General features: G+C 43.2%; 1 protein-coding gene across 4 annotated transcripts in view; it reads right to left on the bottom strand.

Annotated features, from left to right (window-relative positions):
• Positions 1-3,383: 3,383 nt before the first annotated feature.
• The window catches only part of bnc1 (basonuclin zinc finger protein 1), a 73,439-nt gene continuing 52,631 nt past the window's right edge, over positions 3,384-24,191 (bottom strand). For 2 of the 4 annotated variants that reach the window (XM_089116593.1, XM_039680305.2), the window contains 4 exons: positions 10,443-10,545; positions 9,181-9,416; positions 6,837-8,578; positions 3,384-5,801 (listed from right to left, as the gene is read on the bottom strand). In XM_089116593.1, the coding sequence (XP_088972719.1) occupies positions 5,210-5,801; positions 6,837-8,578; positions 9,181-9,416; positions 10,443-10,545 (2,673 nt within the window). In that variant the 3' untranslated portion in view covers positions 3,384-5,209. Of the gene's footprint in view, positions 5,802-6,836; positions 8,579-9,180; positions 9,417-10,442; positions 10,546-12,431; positions 12,768-24,191 lie in introns of those variants that run through there. The other 2 variants (XM_039680308.2, XM_089116594.1) reach the window with 2 other exon arrangements.

The raw sequence follows: 24,191 nt of genomic DNA, 5'->3' as shown, positions 1-24,191 counted from the left end.
GATAAAATTACATTAATTCATTAGAAAAGTTAATTCATCCAAAAACACAGGACAGGTCATAAGTGGATCGTTGGACAAAAGCACTACACGAATGATCCGATCTCAGTGATAGAGTTCACATCAGACCCGATCTCAGTGATAGAGTTCACATCAGACCCATTTACATCTCAGATCTACAGAGGAAACAGAAAAATTAACATGATACACCAAATTAAAGAAACAATGACAACAACAACAATAATAAATCCAAAAATCTGTGTGAAAGTGGATAAAGTGAAATATACCAAAACTCTTAAAGACCAGTAAAACACTGGCAAAAGCCAGCTGCTAAAAGAGACTGTAAATTACCCACCAAACATCAAATCTCAATCTGCAAAATCTATTTGGGATGTTAATAAGAGCAGTACAAAAATTTAGTTTCATATAAATAAATAAAAATACTCACAATACAAGCATCCCAATTCTATAATCAAAGGAGGCAAAATAACAAACACGTATTTCTGCTTTAGAAATGTGCTCATAAATGTCACTTACAAAATGGTGGATGTATTAAAGCACACAACGATGGAGATAACTTCAGGAGACATCAATAGACCAGTGAACAGCGGAACCCACGAGGAGAACCACACACATCAACTACAACTCAAAGTAATGCAAGCCGGCCAGGCAGAAACAGAGGGCTTAAATACACAGATAACAGATCAGGGAAACGAGACACAGCTGGGGTAAATTAACCCAACTACAGTAACCATAGTAACTACCTGGGAGAGAATGGAGACCTGACTAGTTCACGAGGTTCAGCTGTGTTGTGTTTATGAAGACGGTGAAACTGGGATCAAGAAGTGGCACAATTTGATGAAAGCCTAAAAATGCTTCAGAAAGCCTTGGATTACGATCACTACATTTAAATTAGTGATGTTACGTATGACACTGAAGCTTTGATGCACGTATCACATATGCGACACAATTTCTAGTGAGTCACGTGATCGATGACAAATGAAGCCTCACTTTCTGTCCGATCACGTGCGAGTTTCGCTTTGGGTGACACACACACACACACACACACACACACACACACACACACATATATATATATATATATTTATTATTTAACATTTTACTTATTTTATTCTTGTAAGTAATTTATTACTTTCATATAACATTTTTAAAAAGGCGAGATGCTTGGTGTGTGACAAAGAGCTTGTTTATGGAAACAACACATCATCCATGCTAAGGCATTTCAGAGCTTTACATGAGACTGCACAGCCCCAGAAAGCCGTGTGAAAGAGTGTTCTCTAAGGCTGGGGAATTACTGTGTAAGAGGAGAAATAGACTCAGCCCCAACACTGTGAAACAGCTTTGATTTCTAAATAAAAATAAGTAAAAACTTTATCACATTTCTGCCATTCCTACAGTTACATAAGCACTATCACTGCCAAGTGGCATACATTTAAAAAAAGATGATCCTATCAGACAATGTTATATTCATTGTGTGTGTGTGTGTGTGTGTGTACAGAGAGAGAGATAGAGTAGGCCTACATTAAATCTTATTGAATAATATAAGCTTATATTATATTTTATTGTCACACTTTAATAGGAAAATGAATTTATTAAATGAACAAATCAAACACAAACATGTAAGGTTTTTATTTGTACACATAACATTGAAACTCTGTAGTGTGTTGTGGTTGCTTCATCTGCCAGAGCTTCTGGCTGCTTTATTTTAAATAAGCACCAGATGGCGCTGTTCGACACTCTCGAAGCTTTGAATCTTTTCCCGGAACAGTCAGGGGAAAGCCTCATTGCTTCATGAAGCTTCATTTACCCATCCCTAATTTAAACTGTACTGCATTAAAGTTTGAAAAAAAAGTTATGAAAATACAAATATACAGAAAGGGTAAAGATCTACAACACCAATTAAGTACAAGTGAAAAATAACCAACAATAAAAATAACTCTCTTACCTTTACTTCAGTTGGACCTTCCCTCTCCAAACTACATCCCAGGCTGGCAATCCTGTAGGATCTTCGTGTGGGCCTTTATACTTATGGGCAAAACCACTGACAGGAACGCAAACAACAAGGAATACAATTCAACAAACCACCAAATCTCAATATATGTTTCCTCACTGAAAAACTGTTACATTTTTAAACAAACATTGCCCTTCATCTTCTACACTTGGTTTCTCCCAGTTTCCAACATGCGCCTCAGCACAGATATAAAAGCTCATTCCAGAAGCTGTTCTGGTTTGCACTGGTTGAAGCTGTCGCATTGGCTGGTTTTCTGTTTTAATTCAATTGTGAAGTAAAAGATGTTACAAAAAGACTCTACAAAAATATACTATTGTGTTCATGTTGAAATTGAGAAAGATCCATAACTTGATTCATGTAAAAAGGGACTATTTTATCTATTTTTATCTTTTTCATTGAGTCAGGCCAATTTCTCGAGTGGCACCTGCTCATAAAACAAAGAAGGGTAAAGGGGAAAAAAGGATGGCGATGAACAAGCGAAAAAGAAAGAATTAGACAGAGCCCACTGACTCTGTGTCAAAACTCTAGCCGCGTTACATGAAGATAAAAAAAAGTCACGCACTGTGCAAAGCAACCATTGAAACCTGCTAATTCACTGGCTAGTCAAGTTGCTGAAAGTACACGGATTACTGAGTTTGGTAGGGGCTACATTCTTGCAAGTAAATAATACATGATTATTTGTTTTTTTATCAGGTTTATATCAGGTTTTTTCTCCATCCAATCTGATGGAGTTTGGTTCCTTGCCACTGTCGCCTTGCTTTTGGCTTGCTTTGAGCTTGCTCAGTTGGGGTTATTTAGTGTTTAGCAATATTATTGATCTGTGTTGTACTACTTTCATGTTATCACTGTGAAGCTGCTTTGATACAATCTGTATTGTAAAAAGCGCTATATAAATAAATGTGACTTGACTTGACTTGACTTGACATGATTAGACGGACAAAATAATCTGCAGGTTGATAAGTCATGTTTGTTATTTATTTTTCTGGTGAAAGTGTCTTGCCTCAGGCTATAATGCTAATCGATATGTACACTTCTTTTTTTCTTTTTTCTTTTCATTTACACCCTGTCTGTTGATCATGTCTGTAATCTGCTCCTATTGTCCCGGGTATTTTGGTGAACCCAGGGTTAGGGGTTTAAACTGTGCAAATCACTGATAAACACAACACTATATGTTGCTTTGGAGAAAACATTTTTCTGATTTCAGTTTTGTTTTCTGCTAAGAAATACATTACTTGCCAAAATGTTAAGCTTGTCATTTCATGATTGTTAAACCAATAAAGAACCAAAGATTTAGCATATATTTTATTTGTTTCCCCCTGTTTAATGTTTATGTATAAAAGTGTACATTTAGTGATATTTTTAGATTGTTTATTAACACATACAAAAATGATAGAACACAAATAAATGATAGTGGGTTAGGGTTAGATTGTCACAATAATCCTGATAACCTTGGAAGATTGTACATATTAAGAGAAGTTAAAAGTTCAAGGAATAAAAGTCCACAGGTTTGAGTGTTTGTGTGTGTGTGTGTGTGTGTGTGTGAGAGAGAGAGAGAGAGAGAGAGTCTTCTCGCATTACCAGTGTGAGACTCGTGTTGTTCATCTCTGATTCACAGAAGCTTTATGAGCATCAGATTGGCTTGTTGTCCTCGGCCTAAGCCTTCGCTGGAACGATCCTTTGACTTTACTAATACCTCATGCTCAAATCAACACTTTAAACTGATGGCATTTTTTACAAAACTGAATCTCAAGTCTTAAGAGCAACCTGTGTTTTAGCATTTAAAGCTGGTGTGTCCATGCGTGCGCTTGACTCTTCTGTTGCTCACGCTTTATCCTGGATGAGGAATCTTTGGTCTCCACAAGAATAACAACTATGGCGATATAAATGAAAGCAGCGATTAAGGGGCCAAGCACGACAGCGGGAGTTACTGTCAGTTTAATAGGACATCGCAGTATTTAATGTAACAACTGTAGAAATGACGGAGACAGGAAGGGTTCAGACTGAAATAACAATAAGACTGATTTCAATGATTTTTCCAGATTTCACAACAAGAAGAGAGTGTGGACACACAAAGCCAATCCTGCCAAAATAATGCATTTCATCACAAAGAATTATGTATGGTTGAATAGTTAAAGGCAAAAGAAATGTGAGAATTTGTTTTGTGCGATAGAGTCTAAGTGACAGAACCCAGATGTGTTTGGGACGACGCCAGAACACACACTGCAGATGCTTGGCCCCTAAAATAAAACACACATATAATAACTTACTCAACAAGAACACAACAGCTTCTGTAAAGAGCATATTGATTGAAACGGCAACACAATCTATCAGCTTCACTAAATCTTTTGTAATAAAAACAAATCTGAACAGCAAGCAAACACAAATACACCACCAGAAAACGACCTGCAGCGCCTGTGAGTCCTGCACCTTAAACACAGCTCGGGCTCTCTCACCAACACTCAGTGGTGCTCACTCGCCCGCTCGCTCTGACGGTCTCTAATCTGCTGTGGGCTCGTGCCGGATCAAGTCTCGTGCCGAGGAGAGACGAGTCCCCTCCGTGGAAAAGTGCAGAGAAGGAAAATACAACATGACTTGTATGTGGCTTTGGGTAAAGAATGATGGACCTGACCCTTACTGTATAACAGCAGGATATTAAAATGATTCTGTATGCGCTTTCTTGTGTGTTGGCGAGCATCTCTGTCTCTTCAATCTTCAGCTTTGTTATTTCTTCAGTCATTTTTAGGCATCTGTCTTTCTGTCCTACTTTCAAAAAAATCAATAAATATAAGTAAAGTTTCTCAAGTAGATATAACGGTAGAGATGAAAACATATCTTAACATTAAAAAGGTAAATAACGTCAAGGTTTATTATAAATACGATTGTCCTTCCAGTTGTGCTTGATTGTACAGTACGGTGACCAGTGCTTTTGAGCCCCAATTGTTAAGAGTGAATCATTGCGTAGGCAGAGCTGTGAAGTCCAGGTCCAGAAAGTAAAAGTCCTCCTCAGGATTTGGTTCCAATCTCCTGGATTTGCTAACGACTGCAGTTTTCAGGCAGGAGAGAGAACTAACGAGAGAAACAGCGGTGGGAATAAACATGTGGCAGGACTTTTACTTTCTGCCCCCTGGACTTTACACGCGAATGTATATTTAGAGGAATGTGTGTGTGAGTTGCACTGCCCTACTCCTGCTTGAGGGAGGTATTCATCACAAGGTTACGGTGCAGATTAGGATTCTGACTGTGTCGGTTGCGGCTCCGCACAGAGGAGAACGTCGTGTCACACCCTGGAACTTTGCACTTGTGAAGGAGGCGAAGGTGCACCGTTTTGTAATGAGCCCTGAATGTGCCTTTGTTGCTGTAAACCTTCTGACAGAGATGGCACGTGATGGGAGATGAGCTGTGAGACTGCAGGCTGAGGCACGGTGGAGACGAGACGCGGAGCCCGTCGCAGCTCTCGTCACTGTCCTCTAGAGGGAGCCCTTCTTCACTGCCCACGTCTGAGTCCCAGGACGAGTGTGCGCTGCCTCTGGTGCTCAGGTCCAGCACAGCGTCGTTCTCCACAGCACCCTCTGCTGGCTCAGTGGCTCTCTCCAGAGATTTGCTCATGGGGAAGACGAGGCCTGTGCGGTGGCTGGCTTTGAGGATCACAGACATCTGACTGACTGACATCTGCTCTTTGTGAGGGAGATCGGGATGCTCTCTGCGGAGAGAAGACGTTCCTGAATAATCTTTGGTCAACAGCCTGTGGTGCAGATTCAGGTTTGCACTGTGTCTAGAGAATTAAAAGCAAAAACATTTGAAGAAAAAAACCAACAGTCTTTTGTTTCTAAGTTTTTTCATGAATAAAAGCAATCAATCTAACCCTGGCCTCACGGTAAATAACGGACGATTGCTAAATGATTGCGATGTTCTAATCAGCTCCAGATTTCCAGATCAAGCATTTCGACTGCTTGGTATCAAAAATCTACTTGTTATTTGGAAACTAGAACGCAGTACTAGAACCTGACTATGGTCTTCATAAACCTCCATAAACAGAAATCCTGAACTGTTCAAACGCAAGAAGACGCGAAAGAAACCCATTGGGTGTGTGCACGCTGTTTTACGCACAGAAAGATGCGTCTCACACAGTTCTCTTTTGTCAAGCTCGAACGGACGAACAGACACAGTTTTGGCGAGTATGCTCGTAAATGAGGTCTCAACTGCGTTAAAATAAAAAGTCTTAATGAACGTAAACGGTTATGAGAAAGTCTGATGTTCGCCAGATCCGTTCATTTGGTGTTAAAGTGACAGTAGAGAAATATACCTGCTTCCGTCTTGAGTTATTCATGTTCAAGAACAAAAGACAAATATAAATACTCAGATCTGCTCTTCTTTACCTTTTATAGGATTTATATATATATTTATATTTAATTTATACATTAAAGTATTTCGTATCTGAATACTATTAGATCGAGCTGAAATCTGTTTCATTTCATTTGTTTCTTTGTTCTATTGTATTTATTTGTGCTATTGCTTGTAATTTGCTCATTCATTTATATGTTTCACTGGCTATTTACTGGTCTATACGTAACATTATTTATTCATATACTTTTCTTGAAAATTCTGGCCGGGCAAATAACCAGTTAACTCCTAAGTGTCGAGCCCTGTGTGCGTCCCTTTTAAGACCTGCCCCTTTTGTTATAAAATAAAGTTGCTACGGGGAGAAATAAAATAATGTATAAACGCTGGAGCCAGAGACTGTCCTGTGATTCTGAATAACTGCCTGATGTAATGGACTGTATTACACACACACTCATTTCCGTCTTACCGGTCTCTGCTGCGGCGGGACGGGAACGCAGCGTTGCAGCCGTCCACAGTGCACATGTGCATCTCCTTCAAGTGCACGTTTCGGTAATGCATTTTGACACTGTAGGGGTTTTTAAATGTCTTACTGCAGATCTCGCAGGGGTGCGACTGCTCTTCTTTATCATCTGGACTGGTGTTCTCCGGGTCACTGCCGCCGCCGTCTGCACAGCGCTCACTGCCGTGTGTGAAACGGGCCGGTCGGTGGCTGCAAGGCTGGTCTGGCCCTGAACTGCACGTCGGTTCTTCACATTTTGAGGACTCCTTTTCTTTCTCGTCGTTCTGTTTAGTGTGAAAGAGAGAAGGAGAAGACGGGGAGATGATGCAACTCTCCTCCTGAGTCAGTTTGTCCCATTCTGCGTCCAGTGAGTTGGCGGTGGACCGGGGAAGACCATCGCGGTCCACAAGGCCACGCCCCTCGCTGCTGATGTCACACTTGTGTGTGTGCGTGCAGGGGCTGAGGGGCGGAGTCTCCTCCTCGGACACGCCCTCCTCTGCCAGATCGTCCTTCTCGATTTTGATGGGCATGCTGGACTTCCGAGACTTCTTCTTGGGCGCCGGCTCCGTGTCGCTGTGGATGTGGATGTGGCCGGTGCTGACGGGAACCGAGGAGGACAGGAGCGGGAGCGAGGGCAGGTTGCCTGGCGTGTGGGCCAGCTCGGCTGGGGTCACCAGGCTCCGGTAAAAGGGCAGCACGGGCTGCACAGTCTTTAGATTGGGGAAGAGGATTCCGCTTTGGCTCATGCTGGAGAGAGAGCCGTGCAGTTTGGGCTCAGAGTTGCGGATGATGAAGCTTGAGGCGGTCCTGCTCTCCGGCATGGAGGCGAACTCTCTCTTCTCGCCCTCCGGCTCGTCCTCCTGGCTCGGGCTCAGGCCCCCCCGCAGGTCCTTGTCGCGATTATTGCGGTTCATTGGCATGTGCAGTCGCGGGTTCGGATTAGCACTGTGCCTGTTGCGACTGCGTAAAGAGCTGAACACCATGTTGCAGCCCTCAATGGTGCACTTGTGCTTGATCTTCAGATGAACGGCGTTGTAGTGTATCTTCAGCGTGCCCTTGTCGTAGAAGGTCTTCTCACAGGCACTGCAGAACACACGGCCCTTCTTCAAGGATCCGCTCTTCTCCGCACACCGCATCTTGCTCTCTGGGGACATGTGTGTGTTTTCCGAAGTGATGGAGGATGTGCACGGCGTGGAGGGAGAGGAGTTTCCACTCACGTTAAACTCTTCCGTCTCCATCTTTGGAGATTGTGTGTGCAGCAGCAGCTCTGCTCTCACGGGGCCGGTGTCGAAGCCAGCACTGCCGTCAAGGCTCAGTTCTGACGCCTCACGTCTCGTTTGCGCCTCCTGGTGGCTGCAGGCTGTCCCGGAGCTCAGCAACGGGGCCGGAACCGAGTTCAGCAGCTGCAATGGCAGCATGAGGGCCATGCTGTTCACTAGAGTCTCAAAATGGTGTCCGTTACTACACCCGGGTGCTTCTGCTTTAGCGGGCGTCCGCACAGAGCGCTGTGTGCTGCTTTCGATGAAGCTGCGGATGTCAGAATTGGTCCTAGTGGTCGGAACAACAACAGCCTGCCCCTCCTTGTCCTGTAGAGCCATGAGCTCCACGATGGACTTGGTCTCTCCAAAGCGCAGGAATTGCTGCAGCGTCACAATCTCCTCTTCAAAGGTCATTATGGCCCAGCGGTCCAAAACCTTGCCGGCCACATCCTAGACACAGACACACAAGGAATATAATTTGCATTATGAAGTCTACACTAATAAATGTCCTGCACTGCGACCCTAAAATACTCCATAACTTCTGACAGATTGACAGAGTCACTAAATAACAAGTCATGCATACATCTAATGCATGTGGACTTGAGAGGTCTAATTACTGCAGCAGGGTGATACATTCAGGAGCATAATTTTTCTTCATTTAGATGATGCGGGTTTCCCTGTCGAAGTATGGGGGGGGGGGGAGATCAGAGGCGAGTCGGGCAAGTCTTTCAGTGCGCCTGTAATTACTCTTGAGTGCCAGCAGGCTTTGAAAGTCATGTAGCAGCTTCATGTTGTAACCAGAATAAATATTTTATCATACAGCATTCATCTGGAGGTCTGAAGAGGCTTTAACTTTACATTCTCCACTAGAGGAACTAGCATGAATTTAATTCAAGCACCTGAATACTTGATAAGCCAAAAGATTGAAGATATCTCAGCGGCTCACCACTGGAATTTTGAGGAAACGTGCGACAAAACTGTAATTATACATCTCAAATCGACGGATGTTTTCAAGCGGGATCAGTGTGAGTCGAGTGATCGGAACAGCTCACCTGCAGGACGTAGCCACGGATGTAGTCCTGGAGAGTCCAGTCTAGGGCGTTTAGGATCTGAATGACCTCCTCCTGCTTAAGGACGCTGAAGAGACGGTCCAGCAGGATCTTGAGACGCACTGGAATTGCTTGCGTCCCATAAAGCATCAGACTACAGATATCAAACACCACATTGGAGTGAACAATCTCCACCTGGCTTCCTTGGTACATGTGATGAACCTTCAGCTTACTCAGAGCTGCAATTCAGCAAAACAGACAGCAGTTTACATCACGCATGCAGAAATCACAACGCATCTCACAAAGCATTTCTATCGTTCACGTCTGAATCTGTTTTCTTTTGCAAGTGAGGCTTTAAGTGAGCATTTGTACACATTTTCATGTTGCAAACATTTTGCCTATGTATTGTAAAAAAAGTGTGTTTGTATATATTTGCTTATGTGCATGGCTGAGAAATTACAGACAATATTGTAAATAATTATCATCTACAAACAATAACAATTACAACAACAACAAAAAAAACCATCCAAGGATTCTAAACTGGCCATCAATTTATCAATTTATGCCACATAGCTTTGATGTCAGAAAGTCAATATTACGACATAGAGTAATTTATAATGAACAGATTTATTCATTTATTTCTGCCTTGTCAAATATGTTTATTAAAGGAATATTTAAGGTTGAGCAAGTTAACTTTAAACATCAGCATTTCTAACACAATTTATTCTTTGAGGATTTAAAATTAGAAATGTGAAGCATATAATTTGATAAACTCACTTTGGTTAAAATGTTGGTATTATTTGAGCTGGACAGTTGTTACATTCATTTCTAAAATAATTTTATGGTCTTTTTATGTATCACATTTTTAAAAATTGCATTTATAAAATTGGATATAGCTTTATAAAGAAAATATTAGTAAGCATTTGTTCTTCACTAAAAATCATCATCACATTGTTTACATTTTGTCACTACACTTCTAAAACAGTATTTTAGGATTTACGCTCATTTCTTTTTTTAAGTGGCTAACTGTTACAGAAAAATAAAATACATTTTTTTAAAAATGGGAAAGACATGTTGAAATTATTTTTAAGGCAGTAAACATTTTTAGTTGATTGAGCTTAATTTGTGTTAAACACTGAATATTCTTTTAAAAAGTACTGTGAAAAGTACAAGAGGCAGAAAGACAGAGAGAGTTGACGTGAAGAGTGTTTAAACCTGGTTTGAAAAACATCTGTGTGAAATGTAATATTGTCTGTGAAACTCACCATGGGCGACCCAGCCGTGCCGACAGTCTTCGCAGAGTCGCCGCCTCAGTTTCCCAGGCTTGAAACTGTCACAGTTGCAGTTCACCAGCGTGCAGCAAATAGCCTGTCCACACACACAATAATCATGAATATATTCAACATATTTATTGATCACAAACGCCCATTATGTCCACTCCAAAATGTTCGGTTTCATACTTGAACTTTTTAAATGTACACCTAGATCTGAACATTTGTGTGTGTGTGTATCTTTCGACATATGCGTGTATCTCTATCAAGCTCAAGAAGCTCTTTGGATTATTCTCATGCTGGAGAACACGATCGCTAGGTTTGGGTCACGGTCTCTCCAATGATGCCGTCATTAAACCAAGAGAGAGACACATGTTACTGATACATTATAAAATTCAGTTTTGAATTAAACGTTTCACTGTTTTGTTGGTGCTTTAATGATAATTTTGTATTAAATAAAGAATTATAAATGATATTAAGTACTCCTCTGAGCACAAACACATGCAGTGAGGTTCATTCCGATGCGATTTCATATTAATTATAGACACTTCAGCACAAATCGACAGCTCAATATAGAGATAATACAGGCCAACAGCCTCGATAATCACATCACAGTTATTTATCCTCGAGCCTCAACTATAAAACACACCAGCACTTACACACACAAAGAAAGAGAGAGCGATATTTGAAAATGCACATTGATCTGAACATCACAAAAGTCAATGGAAAGCACAAAAAATACTTGGTGCATTATGTTCAGCCAAGCAAACATTTTGAGTTTAATTTCTGAATGAATTTTAAATGTTAATTGGCTAGTGTATGCGGTTCCTAACGGTTCAATAATCCAGCTTTTTGGCTGACAGTTTGACTACATTGTAAAATAGCCTACAGCAATAATACAGCATATTATTTAGAATATTAAAAATAAAAAAAAATTATTACATTTCTTAAAAATAATGCGACTGTTAAATGCATTAATATACTCAGAATTTATTGCTTTTGAATAGATTTTTTACAATGTAAAATGTGTAAACTTCAACCCAACGGTCACAATTAAAATATCGACTGATATGCTTTAATCCAGAATATCACTTGATATTAGACAAATATGATTTTGACAAACTGTCCAAGTTAGTAGTTCTCCTAGGACCACAAAAGTGTAGAACCTGTGTGTGTGTGTGTGTGTGTGTGTGTGTGTGTGTGTGTGTGTGTGTGTGTGTGTGGAAATAAGCGGAGGAAAGAGTCCCTGTCAGATCTCACAACACAGGCCTGTAGCAGCGAACAACAATGACAGATCAACATGAGCTTAATGAACACACACACACACACACTCGCAGAGACAAAGCTTTCACGCCCCAAGGCCATTAACTGTGTTTGCCCGCCCAGAAACGGGGTCTCAGTCCCACTTTGGGACATTAACTCGTCAGCATGAGCACAAAGACAGAGAGAGAGAGCCGGGAGAGGATCTCTGAAAGCTGCCAGAAAGTGGAAGAATTTGACTCCTGTTGTTCACTTAACAAAAATCTTTTGGTAGGTCTCTATAATCAATGTGTGTTTTACATTGGTGTTCAGATTAAACAAGCATTCCACACACACACACACAATCATGTATCCAGCATCATGGCTGTGCCAGCGAAATTACTCTTGTCTTGAATTACATTCCAGTGGATGACCAACAAACACTCACACACTTGAGAAGACATTCACACCCATCTGAACAGCACAATAAAGTTTCTCCTGAAAGATCTAGCTAGCAAATGGGGAAAAACTCTGTAAAAATGGATTCATTTCTGAATGCTAATTTATGTCTCGTACACCAATAAATGACCAACACAGACAAAAGTTACCGATTCGCTCAAAGCACCACACAGGGAAAAAGCCTATTTTTCCTCAATGTAACATCATCTACATATAACTCAACATCCACTTGTGTTCTTATCTAAATTCTCAAAGACAGACTTGATCCCAAACTAAACTTCTTACCTCAGACATTTCGATCAGACTGAAGTTTCCAGTGTTTCGGAGCAGTTTGCCATTCCAGCTCCTGTCTGTACAAGTTCTACTGCGAGAGATCCATCACTCACAGTTCAGGCACACTCACCCACACAACACACACTCTCTCCTGCAATGGAGAAACGCGGCGCTCGTCCACAGGCCCGTGTGAGTGTGTGAGCGGCTCTAAAGCGTCCAGGATGAGTGTGTGAGTGTGTGAGTGTGTGCTGGAACTGGGCGCTGGGGAGTGGAATGAGACCCTCCTACCCGCTGTACTCTCTGCCTCTCACCTTAAGAGATCTCTCTCTCTCTCACACACACACACACACACACACACACACCTCCCCCACTGGGTGGCGGGCCAGTCCCCTCACAGCTGGCTGGAAGAGGGCATGACACGCGTCTCTCACAGAGATTTGATCAAAAGGAATCACAAAGGCTGGAGGCTCCTAATGCAGTCAGGAGAGACTCTCTACCTCGGCTCTCTCTCTCTCCAGCAGTTTGAGTAATGCATTAAATCAATGCAGCCCGGCACAAGACACACTCAAGCACTGGATACTGGATGGGTGTGTGTGTGTGTGCTTTAACAGCCTCTGATCAATCCCAGCAAGTTATGCCTTTTGCTGGCCAGAATTGTATGTTTCAACAGATTTTTCTTTGCAGCCATTCAGTTGTCATACGTGTTCTTCAAATACAGAAAAAACACAAACTTTTAAATTAAAAAACTACCTGAAAATTGTATGTTCTCTACAAAATCGTTGCTACACATGGTTAGAAGGACATTAAAACGTTTCGTTAAAAACCCATTTCTGGTAATCACAACATATGACAATCAGTCCATGAAGTTTATATCTATCGAGCTGATATTACATTCGGTGCAGTCACTTGACATTTTAATACACCAATTACACAGCAGGTAAAAACATGCTGCGTTTAATCCATTACAGAGCAGGTTTTAACAGGTTTTTGCTTCTTTAACGCTCAGAGACAGAGAACTGAGTGGGCATCTCCTCTCCTTAACTAAAAATTTACAACAAGCAAAATGGCAGGGACTATTACTCTGTAGCTAATATAGCCTGAAATATTCAGTTAAATCTGTATTACTTACAAGAGATCAAAGCTTTATTTGTAAGAGTCAAATTTTATGAAGTCACACATGGGAAGCCCTCAGTCGTGCAGCGAGACCCAGAGGACGCTTATCAAATCAACATGCAGAAATTGGCTGGATTGCAGCGCTGCTGTTTGTAAGATAGCTTTTTTAAAGACAGAATTGGTTTTGCTGATCTTCTCCCTCAGGCTGCGGTCTGGAGTCGAGAGCGACGCGGCTCATACTGGCAGATTCCCTGCTAACACTGACTTCATTTCACATGCAAACACAAATCGCCCCATCTACAACATACAAGAAGGTTTTTTACACTGCAACAGTAAAAATGTCATTGAATTAAAGCTTGGTGTTGGTCTTGTGCTGTATGTCAACAACAGTCTCTGTGAATTTCCAAAGAGCCAAGCTTGATGTGATTGTAAATATATCAAGTATTTTATTGACCCCAAGAAAAAATTGGGGTACCGTTAGAGCAAATGGGCTGTTTCGCTAAAGATATTAGCCCCAATCAACTTAAATAACATTCATTTGTTTATAATTAACCTGTACTTATGAGAAACACTCTGATTTAACTATTGACTACAATTTCTGAAAGAATAAAAAGATTTTGTTTTAGGTTTAAAGTAGTTTTTTGTTTTGTTTTTTGTTCTTGTTTAGTTTTGCACAGTTACAATTTAGATTACAGCTCAAATGAACAGTGATTATATTTAAATATTGAAGGGATTGTTCACCCAAAAATTATTCTGTCTTTTCTTACGTTAAATTGCATCAAATTCAACCAAGAAAAAAGAAGAAGAAAGAAAGGTTTGGAACGACACCAGGGAGAGTAAAGTATGACAGAAAACTGTCCCTATAACCTGCATAAACGTAACTCTCCGACTCCTCTACTGTACTGAGCACTGACAGTGTGTGTGTGTGTGTGTGTGTGTGTGTGTACTGTATATAACTAATTCAAAGAATAAAAAAAATCTGCTGCATAATTGTCATGATACGGTCAGAGCATTTCCCTGATTATTGACTTGACTTAAAATACCATTTCAGAGATACTGTTGTGCAGTAAAACCTGACACATCTCTGCAACTCCAAACTCAATAAAGCATGTTAAATAAGCTTTCCCTCACACCACTGAAAGGATGAAAAGACTCATAGTGCTTTAATGAGGATCATTTTAATCCAAAAAGGTACGAGTAAAAGCTTTGTGCCTGCAGAGAGTACTTCAAAAACACAGAGAGCAGCGAAGAGCAGCTTCTATCTCATAGTGGCTCTAAAAATATTGCCTTTGAACAAGCTGGAGGCCATGAGAAGTCCTCGTGTTCAGATCCACACACATGAGAAGTCCTCGTGTTCAGATCCACACACATGAGAAGACCTCGTGTTCAGATCCACACACATGGGAAGACCTCGTGTTCAGATCCACACACATGAGAAGTCCTCGTGTTCAGATCCACACACATGAGAAGTCTCGTGTTCAGATCCACACACATGAGAAGTCTCGTGTTCAGATCCACACACATGAGAAGTCCTCGTGTTCAGATCCACACACATGAGAAGACCTCGTGTTCAGATCCACACACATGAGAAGACCTCGTGTTCAGATCCACACACATGAGAAGTCTCGTGTTCAGATCCACACACATGAGAAGTCTCGTGTTCAGATCCACACACATGAGAAGTCTCGTGTTCAGATCCACACACATGAGAAGTCTCGTGTTCAGATCCACACACATGAGAAGTCCTCGTGTTCAGATCCACACACATGAGAAGTCCTCGTGTTCAGATCCACACACATGAGAAGTCTCGTGTTCAGATCCACACACATGAGAAGTCCTCGTGTTCAGATCCACACACATGAGAAGTCTCGTGTTCAGATCCACACACATGAGAAGTCCTCGTGTTCAGATCCACACACAGGAGAAGTCCTCGTGTTCAGATCCACACACATGAGAAGACCTCGTGTTCAGATCCACACACATGAGAAGTCCTCGTGTTCAGATCCACACACATGAGAAGACCTCGTGTTCAGATCCACACACATGAGAAGACCTCGTGTTCAGATCCACACACATGAGAAGTCTCGTGTTCAGATCCACACACATGAGAAGTCCTCGTGTTCAGATCCACACACATGAGAAGTCTCGTGTTCAGATCCACACACATGAGAAGTCTCGTGTTCAGATCCACACACATGAGAAGTCCTCGTGTTCAGATCCACACACATGAGAAGTCTCGTGTTCAGATCCACACACATGAGAAGTCCTCGTGTTCAGATCCACACACATGAGAAGTCCTCGTGTTCAGATCCACACACATGAGAAGTCCTCGTGTTCAGATCCACACACATGAGAAGTCCTCGTGTTCAGATCCACACACATGAGAAGACCTCGTGTTCAGATCCACACACATGAGAAGACCTCGTGTTCAGATCCACACACATGAGAAGTCTCGTGTTCAGATCCACACACATGAGAAGTCCTCGTGTTCAGATCCACACACATGAGAAGTCCTCGTGTTCAGATCCACACACATGAGAAGACCTCGTGTTCAGATCCACACACATGAGAAGACCTCGTGTTCAGATCCACACACATGAGAAGTCTCGTGTTCAGATCCACACACATGAGAAGTCTCGTGTTCAGATCCACACACATGAGAAGTCTCGTGTTCAGATCCACACACAGGAGAAGTCCTCGTGTTCAGATCCACACACATGAGAAGTCTCGTGTTCAGATCCACACACATGAGAAGTCTCGTGTTCAGATCCACACACATGAGAAGTCTCGTGTTCAGATCCACACACATGAGAAGTCCTCGTGTTCAGATCCACACACATGAGAAGTCCTCGTGTTCAGATCCACACACATGAGAAGACCTCGTGTTCAGATCCACACACATGAGAAGTCCTCGTGTTCAGATCCACACACATGAGAAGACCTCGTGTTCAGATCCACACACAGGAGAAGTCCTCGTGTTCAGATCCACACACATGAGAAGTCTCGTGTTCAGATCCACACACATGAGAAGTCCTCGTGTTCAGATCCACACACATGAGAAGTCCTCGTGTTCAGATCCACACACATGAGAAGACCTCGTGTTCAGATCCACACACATGAGAAGTCCTCGTGTTCAGATCCACACACATGAGAAGTCCTCGTGTTCAGATCCACACACATGAGAAGTCCTCGTGTTCAGATCCACACACATGAGAAGTCCTCGTGTTCAGATCCACACACATGAGAAGTCCTCGTGTTCAGATCCACACACATGAGAAGTCCTCGTGTTCAGATCCACACACATGAGAAGTCCTCGTGTTCAGATCCACACACATGAGAAGTCTCGTGTTCAGATCCACACACATGAAAAGTCTCGTGTTCAGATCCACACACATGAGAAGTCTCGTGTTCAGATCCACACACATGAGAAGACCTCGTGTTCAGATCCACACACATGAGAAGTCTCGTGTTCAGATCCACACACATGAGAAGACCTCGTGTTCAGATCCACACACAGGAGAAGTCCTCGTGTTCAGATCCACACACATGAGAAGTCTCGTGTTCAGATCCACACACATGAGAAGTCCTCGTGTTCAGATCCACACACATGAGAAGTCCTCGTGTTCAGATCCACACACATGAGAAGACCTCGTGTTCAGATCCACACACATGAGAAGTCCCCGTGTTCAGATCCACACACATGAGAAGTCCCCGTGTTCAGATCCACACACATGAGAAGTCCTCGTGTTCAGATCCACACACATGAGAAGTCCTCGTGTTCAGATCCACACACATGAGAAGACCTCGTGTTCAGATCCACACACATGAGAAGTCTCGTGTTCAGATCCACACACAGGAGAAGTCCTCGTGTTCAGATCCACACACATGAGAAGTCTCGTGTTCAGATCCACACACATGAGAAGTCTCGTGTTCAGATCCACACACATGAGAAGACCTCGTGTTCAGATCCACACACATGAGAAGACTCGTGTTCAGATCCACACACATGAGAAGTCCTCGTGTTCAGATCCACACACATGAGAAGACTCGTGTTCAGATCCACACACATGAGAAGTCCTCGTGTTCAGATCCACACACATGAGAAGACCTCGTGTTCAGATCCACACACATGAAAAGTCTCGTGTTCAGATCCACACACATGAGAAGTCTCGTGTTCAGATCCACACACATGAGAAGACCTCGTGTTCAGATCCACACACATGAGAAGTCTCGTGTTCAGATCCACACACATGAGAAGACCTCGTGTTCAGATCCACACACAGGAGAAGTCCTCGTGTTCAGATCCACACACATGAGAAGTCTCGTGTTCAGATCCACACACATGAGAAGTCCTCGTGTTCAGATCCACACACATGAGAAGTCCTCGTGTTCAGATCCACACACATGAGAAGACCTCGTGTTCAGATCCACACACATGAGAAGTCCTCGTGTTCAGATCCACACACATGAGAAGTCTCGTGTTCAGATCCACACACAGGAGAAGTCCTCGTGTTCAGATCCACACACATGAGAAGTCTCGTGTTCAGATCCACACACATGAGAAGTCTCGTGTTCAGATCCACACACATGAGAAGACCTCGTGTTCAGATCCACACACATGAGAAGACTCGTGTTCAGATCCACACACATGAGAAGTCCTCGTGTTCAGATCCACACACATGAGAAGACTCGTGTTCAGATCCACACACATGAGAAGACTCGTGTTCAGATCCACACACATGAGAAGTCCTCGTGTTCAGATCCACACACATGAGAAGTCTCGTGTTCAGATCCACACACATGGGAAGTCTCGTGTTCAGATCCACACATGAGAAGACCTCGTGTTCAGATCCACACATGAGAAGACTCGTGTTCAGATCCACACACATGAGAAGACCTCGTGTTCAGATCCACACACATGAGAAGACTCGTGTTCAGATCCACACACATGAGAAGTCCTCGTGTTCAGATCCACACACATGAGAAGTCCTCGTGTTCAGATCCACACACATGAGAAGTCCTCGTGTTCAGATCCACACACATGAGAAGTCCTCGTGTTCAGATCCACACACATGAGAAGACTCGTGTTCAGATCCACACACATGGGAAGTCTCGTGTTCAGATCCACACACATGAGAAGTCTCGTGTTCAGATCCACACACATGAGAAGACCTCGTGTTCAGATCCACACACATGGGAAGTCTCGTGTTCAGATCCACACACATGAGAAGTCTCGTGTTCAGATCCACACACATGAGAAGTCCTCGTGTTCAGATCCACACACATGAGAAGTCCTCGTGTTCAGATCCACACACATGAGAAGTCCTCGTGTTCAGATCCACACACATGAGAAGTCCTCGTGTTCAGATCCACACACATGAGAAGTCCTCGTGTTCAGATCCACACACATGAGAAGTCCTCGTGTTCAGATCCACACACATGAGAAGTCCTCGTGTTCAGATCCACACACATGAGAAGTCCTCGTGTTCAGATCCACACACATGAGAAGTCCTCGTGTTCAGATCCACACACATGCCACTCTCAAAGAGATGTTACGTCAGATGGAGGAGCTGATGACCTCTGACCTGTGTCTTCTCTCGCTCAGGAATGACCCCAGGCGAAGTACACACAGATGTTTGTAGACCACAGCAAAGCTAAATGGGATAACGTAAAATCTGACCCTAACCCTAATCCCAAACCAAGCTGGAATTCCCTTCTATTGGGATGAGCAGAACAATCAACGGCTCTTGAGCACAAGGTGACAGTGAAACACGGCTTCATCAACACATGGGGTGTGTGTGTGTGTGTGTGTGTGTGTGTGTGTGTGTAGAATCAGCTCAGGTCACTAGAGAGGATTACTAAAGTGCAGAAAATGTCAGTTCCAGTCTGCAATGTGTGTGTGCTTGCGTGTGTGTGTGTGTGTGTGTGTGTGCGTGTGTGTGTGTGTGTGTGTGCGCACGTCTCATCGCCAGTCTGCTATTGATCAGTCCAGTCCACATTAAGGAGAGATGCTTTTATGATAATCTGCTGTTGTCCATGTAATAGCTACATTAGACACGCTGCCTGCACATCGGACACCTGTTTGGTCTCTTTAGAATTACCGTTTGCATTACAACACAGTTTAATGGCCTTTTAAAAGGGGGGGGGAGGTGGAAAACTTTCCAGAAGTTAGAGAGCACTTCAAAAAGCCATCAGCGGATGAATGATGGCGAGAGAGACACTGCAATGCCTTCCTCTCCTCCATATATATTCATCATAAACATTTGCCTCTGAAATGCAGTTGTCGGAGGTTTTCTCACAAAACAGCAACTGAAAGTGTGAGCAGTCGTACACACACACATTACATGTTTAATCCATATAAAACTAATAACAAGCAGAAAAGAGGGAGTGACTGAGCAGCACAGAGAAAGAGAAACGGCACCTGGACTCCATCAGTTCCATCAGCGTAAACATCTCCTGCATTCCTGCTGCCACGCTGGCCTGAGGGGTCAGAGGTCATGATGACAAACGCGTGACCCAGGAGCCCTGAGAGCAGGAGAAGCTTCTGGAATCTTTCACAGGGACAGCGTTCAGTATTACCAGCCAAACACTGCACACCTCCTCACACACACACACACACTGCGCTCAGCAGCCCGTCCTCACACACACACACACACTGCGCTCAGCAGCCCGTCCTCACACACACACACACACTGCGCTCAGCGGCGCGTCCTCACACACACACACACACACACATTGCAGACTGGAACTGACATTTTCTGCACTTTATTAATCCTCTCTAGTGCCTGGAGCTGATTCTACACACACACACACACACAATAGTTAGCATCACTATCACTTTGTGACGCAATACCCATTCTTTCATGTTAATGCTAGTAGAATTACATTAGTTATCCTAGACATTAGTATTGGCAGAGGGAACTGGTAAGCGTTTAGTTGTTAATTATTATTATTATCTACAATCCCGACACTGCACACGATCTGACAAACATGTTTCATTTTAGAGCAATACAAACTCTGAACATGATTCGGCTCGTCGGGACACCAAGCTCCTGTGTGCCAGCGACCCGATCGAAGCTCATGAATGGTTCAGAAGGACACACACCGAGAGAGTAAAACACAAAGACTGACTTTGCTTCAGTGAGAACGAGTTTCTGCCGTCAGTCCGAAGATGCAGATTCTTCAATCTGAACCAGAATAATTCGTTAGAAAGAAATTGTGTGTCCAACCTGCACCATCACACACACACACACACACACACACACACACACACATGACCTGGTGTCAGAGTGCAGTGTGTCTGCATGAAGTGTGTGTGTGTGTGTGTGGGCAGAGCTGGTTTATTTTAGTACGGGGTGTATTTGGTGTTTCGTGTCTTCATCCTCTCGTCTCTTCATTAGGGTGGAGACAATCTCTCTCGCTGTTTGATTCTCCTGTAACACTCATGACCCTTTCCTCCAAAACAGCCTCCCTCCGCCTGTGAACACACACACACACACACACACACAGCTGTGACAGAGAGAGGAGACTCTGTTTCAACATCAGGACGGTTCATGTGCGATCGGTTGTCCAGCTTTGATCTGGTGTGTGACGGTGAGGGTAAATGTGCAGAAGCTGTTGGTGTGGAGCAGTTTAGGGCTGTTATCTGTGATCGCAGATGAGGCATGCGCCGCCCCGGGCAGCTGGTGTGTGTGTGTGTGTGTGTGTGTGTTTGGGCTTGTTAGTGTGAACCCCTGTCAGAGCTGAAGTTACCTGTGCTGTCGTTCTCCTGCAGGGTTAGCCTGCGCTCGGCTTCTGTCTCAGCCAGTAATCTCTCGCCACTCCTAACAGAAGATCATCAGGCCGCGAGTGCAGACGCTGTTCGGCCCTTCCCCTTTAAGGGTCGGGGGGGCGACGGGGGAATTACAAAAGCATGTGTGTCTGAATTAACTCTGAGAGATTCACACACTTCCTGCCACTGCAGATGCCACACCGCTGGAAGTCAGACTCCCATCACACACACACACACACACACACACACACACAGAGTGAGCGAGCCTCCCATCACACACACACACACACTCACACAGAGTGAGCGAGCCTCCCATCACACACACACACACACACACACACAGAGTGAGCGAGCCTCCCATCACACACACACACACACACACACTCACACACACAGAGAATGAGCCAGCCTCCCAAGAGACATGATTCACCTGAAGGAGCCAAGCACTGCCAGATGTGTCGGAAATGGCCAGGAACCCACGGACACACACACACACACACACACACAAGCTAACACATATGCATACACATGCACACAGGCTAACTCACGCTAACACTGTACGCAGCATATGCTTTCAGTCAAGGGTGGAAAACGCAGGCACCAGCACATGCCAAAAGCCTTTCAAGCATCGACTGCAGCTTAGACACTGATCCTCGAGTCAGCAGAAACATGTCACCATCAACAAGTCAAGGCTGGTTAAACTATAAAACAGCTTAGGGACCTTGTCCAGACACACAACCCAGCTAACAAAATACAGCTCTGAAGACTCTCCGGCACTCCCAGAACACAAGACACAAGAAACCGGGTCTAATCGAGTCATGAAAGACCACAGTTTGAAGAGCAAGAACTGTTAACAGAAATAGGTGAGATCAGCTGGATGTTTATTCAGTGAAACAGCGAGTCCTGTAGGTGTGTGTGTGTGTGTGTGTGTGTGTCCTCGGCAGCGCTAGGTGTGTGTGGCCACAGATGGCCCCGGAGAGCAGCTCTGAGACGCTCATGTGGCGCTGGAATGTAGATGTTGCACAATGAGCTGATTGTTTCGTGGCGATACGTGTCTGAGCCAAAGACACACCTGCCCAAACGTGGCCACAGCTCTGACACAACTAGAGCAACATCTATCAGCAGTCACACACACACACACACACACAAGCCATTTACTCTGATAGACTTTTACAAATGTCCCACCCTGAGGATTTTCCCAGTCCAAGCTTGTCTGCTTAAACATAATTTTAAAGCATATTCAGCTTAATAGCGGTTCTGATCCATCACCACACAGATTCCCTGTTCTGTGTAAGTGTGCAAGCGCTAAAATCTGCGAGATGTGCATCATTCAATGACATTAAAGGAGTAGTTCACTTTTAAAAAAATTTTGCTGATAATTTACTCGCCCCCGTGTCATCCGAGATGTTCATGTCTTTCTTTCTTCAGTTAAAAAAAATTAGGGTTTTTGATGAAAACATTTCAGGATTTTCTTCATATAATGGACTTCAATGGGGACCAAACGGTTCAAGGTCTAAATGAGAGTTTCAGTGCAAACTGTTCAAAGGGCTTTAAACGACACCAGATGATGAATAAGGGTCTTATCAAGGACCCTTTGAGTCATGACTCAAAAAAAGATTTGTTCATTTTGATGAACGAGTTCGAACAGCAGAGTCACGAACGCGCATCACAGAACAGAGCAAGGCGAGCGTTTGAGCTTATAAAACTTAAACTTCGTTATTTATTTTTTAAATGAGTGATCGTTTCGCTTGATAAGACCCTTATTCATCGTCTGGAATCGTTTAAAGCCCTTTGAACAGTTTGTACTGAAACTGTCTTTTGGACCTTGAACCGTTTGGACCCCATTGAAGTCCATTATATGGAGAAAATCCTGGAATGTTTTCATCAAAAACCTTCATTTCTTTTCGACTGAAGAAAGAAAGACATGGACATCATGGATGACACGGGGGCGAGTAAATTATCAGCAAACGTTTTTTTTAAAGTGAACTACTCCTTTATGAGGGAGTCATAGAAATTGCATTTTACAATTGTATAATTAAGTTCTGCCCTGAATAATGTACGTCACATAAAGGATAATTACACATTGTCCAAAAAATAAAATAATAACTGAAGTTACACAAATGACTGGTTTGCACATGGTTGAGTTTTAAAACCGCCATCTAGATATTCTGTTTTGAATATCTAGGTCACTAACCCGGGAGCAATGTCCTGTAGTCCCTACCAGCCGTTAGTTGTAGTCCTTTTCTTTAAAAGCAAATATCTTCCTTTGCTTTGAACTTTGAGCGTTGTAACTTTGATTATGTTGTTTTTGCTCAAACAGCAACTTTATTACACACTAACTAAAATTAGAAAAGTGAAATCATACTTTGCCACCCCTTTAATAATTTTAAGACTAGACTTCTATTATTAGGTTGTCCAGCAGCTTGTATACGTTCGAGTTTGCGCTGTAGTTAAACCGAGTAAAATAAATAACTGGTGGATTTATCATCAGCTTTCAGGGGTCCGCAAAAGGGTTATAATGTCAGTGTCATGAAACGTCAGATTCATTTGTATTACACTTGTTCACAAGACCACTGACATCTATCTGTTGTTTAGCAGACACTTGTTTTATCCACAGCAACTACCGGCTGGAGAGTTCAGGAGATGGTTTTCGTGGATCAACCCTCAAAGGTCGTCTCAGAGCTGACGTACATCTACCAGTTTCATGACTTGTTCCTAGAGAAGTAAAATCCTCATGTACTTTATATGGATGGCCACATGCAAACGCTGTGGGTTGAGGACGGAGTTGTGAAGAGCTGCGCACTTTAATCTACTCATCACTCCTACACCGCCTGTACAAGCTATTCATGAGACACACAGGCTGTCCACACACAGGATTATAAAGTGGC

The sequence above is a fragment of the Pimephales promelas genome, chromosome 10, assembly GCF_988280905.1.
Source record: "Pimephales promelas chromosome 10, fPimPro1.hap1.1, whole genome shotgun sequence".
In the NCBI taxonomy this organism is placed as follows: Eukaryota; Metazoa; Chordata; class Actinopteri; order Cypriniformes; family Leuciscidae; genus Pimephales; species Pimephales promelas.
Note: the sequence above shows the minus strand (reverse complement) of the source record. Positions and strands in the feature narration are given on the sequence as shown.